The following is a 7615-nucleotide window of genomic DNA, read 5'->3' on the forward strand; positions in this document are numbered from 1 at the left end:
CCAACACATATAATGGTATGTATGAGTGAGTACTCTCATACTTCGACTCAATTCGCATTATATTCATTAGGTTTTCCGTGATTGGCAAATTTTGTAGCACAGAAAAAGAAATTTAAAAATCTTATAATATATATATACTACTATTCGTCAAAACGTATGTACTGTATTATAAACTCTACTTTTTATCATATAGCCGTTGCTAGTGTGTACATGTATGCTCTCAAAAGGGAGTAAACTTAAGAATATAGAGGAATTGACTTTGATAGTTTGGAGTTGGATCATATCTAATGCCCATAATTGAAAAAAGACTGAGTGGTCCTACAATCTGTATACAGTTTATTTCTAACCAACTTGTGTTAGATTAGTAATTTTATTTCTAACCAAATTGGGTAATCGACAAAATTTAATTCTAACCAAATTTTACTTCTAATAAGATTGGGTAATCGACTAACAAGAACATGGACCGTATCTGACTAAAGCCGTACGTGCTAAATTACTACGATACTAATTGGAGTTTAGGAAAATAACACATACAGGCATTCACTCAAAAGGTTATATTACATAACGTGGCCCTTTTGACTAATTTTACGCTCAAATTTGCTGCAAACTTGTGAGAAAAGCCCTTTGAATTCTATATTGGCCACTATGATAATAGGCTTTCAATAAATTAAGATATAATATGGATCTGAATTATTTTGTATGTTTTTGTACATTCTATGGAATCACTTACAGTACACCTGACACAACTTATATAAGTTATGTCCTAACTCTTAACGTTTATTTTTATATTATTATAGCCTGCAGTCCTATTGTTTTTTTTTTTGTTTTTTTTTTTGGAGTCTCAACAAATATTCCAGAACAATTAGGAACTGGTTAACCATTTTGAGACAAACAAATTACAGGCATTTAAATTCACTAAAATGTTGGAAAAAATGACTAAATAAATTAATTAATTAAAAATGTAGAAAATATACATGAGCTTAAAAAAAAATGTCAATGACCAGCTGGTGCAAGACTGAGATGCAAATCCAACCCTAAACCATCATCAAACGTAGTTCCCACTTCTCTCGAAAACCCATTCACCGATGGTCTCGGTCCATGGGCCTGAACATGTCTCATCTGAGACCCAACAATCCCAAATCCAGAATCACGAGCTCCATACTCATACGAGAACCCACCCACACCCGCACCACCGGAACCATCTTGGATCACGCAACCATGTGACACATGGAGCTGAGAAGGAGAGACACGTGGAAGATACATCCAAGGACCTCCCATAGGCTGAGGAGACGATGATGATGATGATAAGAGATGAGGCGGAGGAGCAAAGGCAGAGACTATAGGATTCCTTAGAAACTGAGACGCTGATCCAGCGTTTGAGAAATTTGCGGCTGCGTTTCGTGTAGCTTGAAGCTGAGCGCGTTTAAGCTGTTGGCGCTCTTTCTTGTGAGCGTTTTGGTGACCTCCCAAAGCTTGCGAGTTACCAAACTCTCTACAACAGTACTGACACTCATACTTACGTTCTCCTCCTCCTCCTCCCCCTCCTCCTCGGCTTCGTACACCACCGCCACTTCTTCCGGAAGATCCCGCCGGAAACTCGCCACGTTCCGGTGATACGGATGACTGGTTAGTTTTGACTGATTGATCGGAGAAATCTTCTTCTCCCTCAACACTGAATCCAAATAGCTTTAGACGAGAAGTAGTTGTTGTTTTAGAACTAAAATCTAGCTCCTCCATTATAATATGTATGTCTTTAGACTTTAGAGAGAGAGAGTTATAGAAAGAAAGAGAAGTGTTGAGAATAAGGTTTATAATAAGAGGAGGGTTGATGAGTGAGGAGGGGGCAGTATTATTTATATATAAACTGAGATGTGTGAGTTTGAACAGTAACATGGGAGACACTGTGCAAGTGTGTGTTGTGTGAAAGATATGAGAGATTGATTGTTGTTTGGTTGATTAACTTTGGTTTTTGTTTTCTTCGTATTTGTTTTAATTTTCGGACATCCCAAGAAAGAAAAGGAACAGTGAAAGTGGGAGTTTGAGGAACACACGAACCGAGACGACATGGATAATGGGACCCGATTGGATTTCATTTGTCTCCTTATTTTATTTTTTTTCATGTGAAGGGAAAGTTTCAAGTTCGGCTCCACTTTTATGTGTTCATTCTTACTTGTTCTCTTCGGGAAAATTCATATGTTTCCACCTACTTTTTTATTTATTTATAATGTGATTCTAAGCAGAGAGAATAATTACGATGAATATATCAAAATAAACTTTAAAAATTATCAATAAATTAAAATAATGCATTTTGATACAAATTTATGTGGATTGTGAAACATGCTTATTTCTTGTCATAGGCAAACTTATCATTTCATTGATATAAAATCCTAAATCAATAACACAAAATTTGAATTCATTAACAATCCAAAATTCTTTAGTTTTAATTGAATAACATAAAACTTTTAATGACTTTATAAGACTCTTAATCCAATAACACTAGATTTATCAAGATTTTAGATAACTTTTTACAAATCCACAATAAATAACACCAAATTTTTAAAGAATTTTAAAAAGTCTTGATTGAATAACAACATATTTTACATAACTTTTAAAATCCATTACAATTCTTTCTAAATCCTAAACCAATAACCCCCTTATGTCTAACTTGAATAATCGTTTTTGTATCCGTATTTTCCATTATTAGTTTTTATTTATTTCCTTAATTAACCTTTGAACTCTTCTTAATTTACTTCATTATGAAATGTCTTTTATATTAAAGGAACAATCCGGAAGCAGAGTCGAACTACAACCAAAAGGTGAAAATATGAAAAAACAACCCGTGCGTACTTGTGATCAAAGACCACTTGCTAATTCCAACAAATGACTAAAGATGTAATGTAGACTATAACGTCAATTTTAATATTAATCTACAAATACAATGGGACAATTTGTAAAGCTAATCAAGAGAGTTCCGTGATACCTAGAGGCTAGAGCTAAGTTGGAATAACATCCTATGATTAATAATTCTGGTAACTTCCAATATTCTATTCCATATGTAAATCAAGAGATGACAATAAATTCAATTGTCGCGCAAACATTTAAACTTACACACATACAATTAGACAAATAAGACAAAGCGAGTCTCGCACATGGAGTATGTGCATGCACACTAAGAAATCATCACGTTTTCCAGTTGAGATTTATCGGAATTGTTTGTGAAATTGTGGTCGCATATTCAGCAGATTCTTAAATTCAGTCGTATAGTTATCATTTATAATAAAATAAGATAAAAAATAATTTATGTGACGATAAAAAATGGGCTTGTAAATATATTTTTTCATGAACTACATAAACTTTCCTCGCACTTGAAAAAAAAATTGACTGATTATATATATATATATTGTAACGTTCCGACCGTCATTTCTTAGTGGACCGCATGTCCACTCCTAGTCTATGGATTCACCTTTTTAATGGGCTTTACGTCCTCTCACTAGACTTGTGAGCCCATCCAAAGACTTGTTACCGTTCCTATAAATCATCACATGATTTTTCCCTATGTTTTGTCCTCACTCGCATAGTTCCGACAGTCACTTCCCCAAAGGTCACCTATCCTGATACTACTCCAGCTCAAACATGCTTTAACTCTGGAGTTTTTTCAGAAACTTTGACCGAAAAGATAAGTGCACTTTGGTGATATAGGTGATCAAATCAATTTTTTGAAATTTCTCTGCAAATTTCTAAAACCGGGATGTGACATATATAAAAAGAAAATACTTAAGAACATTGTTATCACAATTATTCAATTTCGTATTTTGTTTAAAATTTACCAAAAAAATATACTATTACAAAGTGAAAAAGATGCCGACAGACGGAAAGTGATCAGTATAGTCAAGATGAAGTAGATGCAAGCAAATGTTATCATAAACATAACAAAGCATATCATAATGTGGGTGTGGGATGTGATCTGAAGTGACCCAGAAGCCCAAAAGTTTGAAATGTGTGAGAAAGAAACATGAGAATCTATTGAAGATGTGAAAAATAAAAAGAACAAAAGTCCCACATCTCACTTCTGTGTGTCCCACGTGTCCCCGTCGCACTATCGTGCGTATCTATAAATCTATAAATTCAGATACGATCTCAAAATATTTATCAAAGTCAAATATCTTACGTTTATGGAATATCATTACAGTTTACTTTCTTATATCTAACCCTTAACATTGTCTTTAATTATTGACTCTTGGAAAAATATGTTTACATGTAAGTAACCATACTTAAAGTTCAAAGGTATATTAAAGAAGTCAACACAATTCTATAAACTAATCATAATGTAGATTACATTCAAAAGTTGTATGTGTGGTACATGCTATTATCTTGTGTATATTAAACTTTTGATATTATCGAGTCATTTTAAAAGATAATAACTCATATTCGGACATGTTTTACCATGTATAATTTTGTATTTTCTCATAACTATATTTTATATGAATTTAAGTTTTTGATGATCATGTCAATGACACTAACACAAGCCATCTTGTTATAAGTTATGTTAAAAAAAAATTTTAGTAACTTATAAGAGAGTACTATATTTACCCAAATTCAACTCTAGTACCAATAATTTCGAGTCCAACATGTATCACAAGTTTGAAATCTAGACTTGAAAGAATGTTCAGTTTAATCTATGAGTAAGTAAGATAGCTAGGGGGAAAAAAGCATTTCAAGACAAAAGCTAAGTAATGTGAAAACTACTTAAAAGTGGGGTTTGTTGAGGAAAAAATAGGAACGACCAAAATAAAGTCTCAGATGTTAACATGTTCCCCACAAATTACGTGCCAAATGACTAACCCTTGTTTCACGAGTATGTTTGCGTGATTGACGTCAACATTCACATACACATACACACACACGGGCATAATCACCTTTTCTAAATCAATTATCATACTTACACATATAATTATGTTATAGATGATGGATCAGAGATCTGCGAATCTTACTAACTCAATGAAAAGTTAATTGGGTGGTTTATGATTTGATTAAGGCTTTCTTTGTACAAAAATCAAAGATTAATAATTGTGTAAACCCTGATAAACTAAAGTCTTTGTTAGGGGGCTGGAGAAATGTCCCATCTTGTCTCTCTTTTAATTATATCTTCCACGAGAAACTACATAATTCGTTTTCCTTGGTTGTTTCCGTGTATCTTCTTTTAATTTCTTTCTCACACCAACAATATAGCTTACATACAATTAGCCATTTTGTTTTCAAAAGAAGAAAGAATATCTTACAATTGAAAAACCGGCATCAATAAACCAAATCTTTATCGCATATATATAAATTTTCGTATGTGCTTTATCAATTAACGTGTTACTTTAATCAACCAAAACTTTTACATGGTATTACATTAGGGTATATACAAATCATTGGTGGAAAAAATAAAGCACTTGTGTCGAATTGATTAGAGGATATGAAATATTGAAATAATATTATGAAGTTCATTCAGAAGTGTGTGGAAGATGCCTTAAATTATTATAAATCTCTTGAGATCTCACTTTAATAGAGCACACACATGATCATAGAATTTGGCTCGGTGGGTTTGCTAAAACATTTATTGAATTGTTGTCAAACGTCGATTTTGCTTAAATACATTTTTATAAGTTGTAAATTTTGGTTAACATAACATGTCGTATAAGATAATCATCTATCAATAGACCATTTTCTATTTATGTAATCCTAACTTTGGAGAGTAGACCTAATATATATATATATATTTTTTCCTCTGAAAGATTATAGTGAAATCTGATCATCAGAAGAGCCGAAGTGATTACAACTTTATTTGCTATACCAAAAGCACAAAAAATCACATTCCCACAATCTGTTAGCCTACTCTAAACTCTCCTATACAACCAAATGAGCTATACAAATAAAATAGGTTACAACTATAAATACCAAACCTGTTGAAAACCAGCTTCAGCAAACAATACTACAAACAATTTCTTCTTTGAAGACACTCTCCATCCAAGTTGGGTAACCCCTTTCTATATATGACTGAAAATGCAAGTCCCTTGTTACACTTTGAGCTATCATGTTTACACCTCCATTTGTTGCCTCATTTTCATTTACCAGTCTCCACTCTAGAATAGGACTCAAAAAGCTTTACAACTATTGATTGAGCTTTAAAGGAAGATTACGCATTTGGTCTTTCGACGGTTCCCACCAAATCTTTGTCCTCAATACCAAAAATAACTTGCTTGACTTTGTGGCTATTCATGCTTTCTATTACCCATAACACCATTCTGAGCTTTGAATCCGGACTCAAAATACCTCCAAAAGCACTGCGACTATGAAACAAAACTTCTCCTTGCTCATCTCTAAAAACTCATGCTCCCCCTACTAACTTATTTCTTTTTGACCAAGAGAAGCCCACATTACACTCTACCTAGTTCGATAAAGGTGTTTCCCATCCCTTTGCTACCGGTTGCATCCTTCTCTCTGCTTGAGGTTGGTCTGATTGGTTCAGTAAGGATATACCTTCTCCTTCTTGGCACTGAGCTTCAAATCAATCCACTACCTCCTCTCTGATCTTGTCCACAAATTCTTTTGCAGAAAAGTTTACTCCTTAAAAAAATTGAAGAGTTTCTGTTTTTCCTAATCCTCCAAACTATACAAAAAAAAAATTTCTCAACTCAATAGGCCACTCTTTATTATTTCGGTTTTCCAGCAAATGGAACATGTTTGAAAACACTGAGCCAATATGAAAACCATCAACATGTAAAAGATAATCTGATATCATCCAAATCTTTCTAGTAGTAGAACAAGTAAAAAGTGAATGGTTGATAGACTCACCCTCTTCTCCACAGATTTGGCATACATAGTCAATACTCATGCCCCTACCATTGAGGGTTTCAGCCACAGGAATGGCTCCAGAAAACACTTTCCAAAGGAAAAAATTTAATTTTTGATCAGTCTGCAAACTCTAAATCAGTTTTTTTCAATTCGAGTGTCGAAGGGCTAATAGAGGCTTCTCTGATGAGTTCAACATTATTTTCTCTATCTGCAAGCCAGTAGCCTGATTTAACTGAGAAATCCCCGCTCTTATTGAATTGCCAAGCTGATACTAGGATTTTTGTGTGTCTATCCTAGCAGGTTCTATTAACCTTATGTAGTTGTAGTACTTAAGATGTTTATCCAAATGGGAAACTTTACTAACAATTAAGATGCAATCAAGAAATCACAAGTCAAGCCAATTCAAAGAGAGTGTTTGTCTAACAGTCCTAGAATGATGACGATACAAAACGAAAATAAGTCACAGAATTAGAAACGAGAATGCATGACAAGAAGCGAAAGTGAATAAAAACATAAACGAGTCTAAGCATGAACTAAAAGGCAAGAAACGAAACAGTCTCAGGAATGTATTAAAAATCAGAAAGAAAGAGGTTCTAAGGATGGGAGTAATTGATGTCGATGGAGTATCCTAGTCTATAGAGTATTTAACATGCCATAAGCAAACCATCCCTAAACAATGAACATTACTTCTTAGCTAATCCAATCTCTTGATAGAAGCTACTCAAACTCGACCACTTCCAAACCTAGCTCTCGCTAGAGAAACATGATCAAGCATGGC

General features: G+C 33.7%; 1 protein-coding gene across 1 annotated transcript; it reads right to left on the reverse strand.

The window, feature by feature from the left end:
• Positions 1–880: 880 nt before the first annotated feature.
• On the reverse strand, positions 881–1938 carry LOC104787874 (zinc finger protein GIS3). The gene has a single exon (XM_010513524.2). The coding sequence runs from the start codon at positions 1891–1893 to the stop codon at positions 994–996; it is 900 nt and encodes a 299-aa protein (XP_010511826.2). The 5' UTR covers positions 1894–1938; the 3' UTR covers positions 881–993.
• Between the last annotated feature and the right edge of the window lie 5677 nt (positions 1939–7615).

The sequence above is a fragment of the Camelina sativa genome, chromosome 5 (genome assembly GCF_030686135.1).
Source record: "Camelina sativa cultivar CO46 ecotype springtype chromosome 5, ASM3068613v1".
In the NCBI taxonomy this organism is placed as follows: Eukaryota; Viridiplantae; Streptophyta; class Magnoliopsida; order Brassicales; family Brassicaceae; genus Camelina; species Camelina sativa.

Bases quoted from the DNA above. Each gene is read 5' to 3' on its own strand.
- LOC104787874 (XM_010513524.2), bottom strand. From the start codon at position 1,893: ATGTTACTGTTCAAACTCACACATCTCAGTTTATATATAAATAATACT.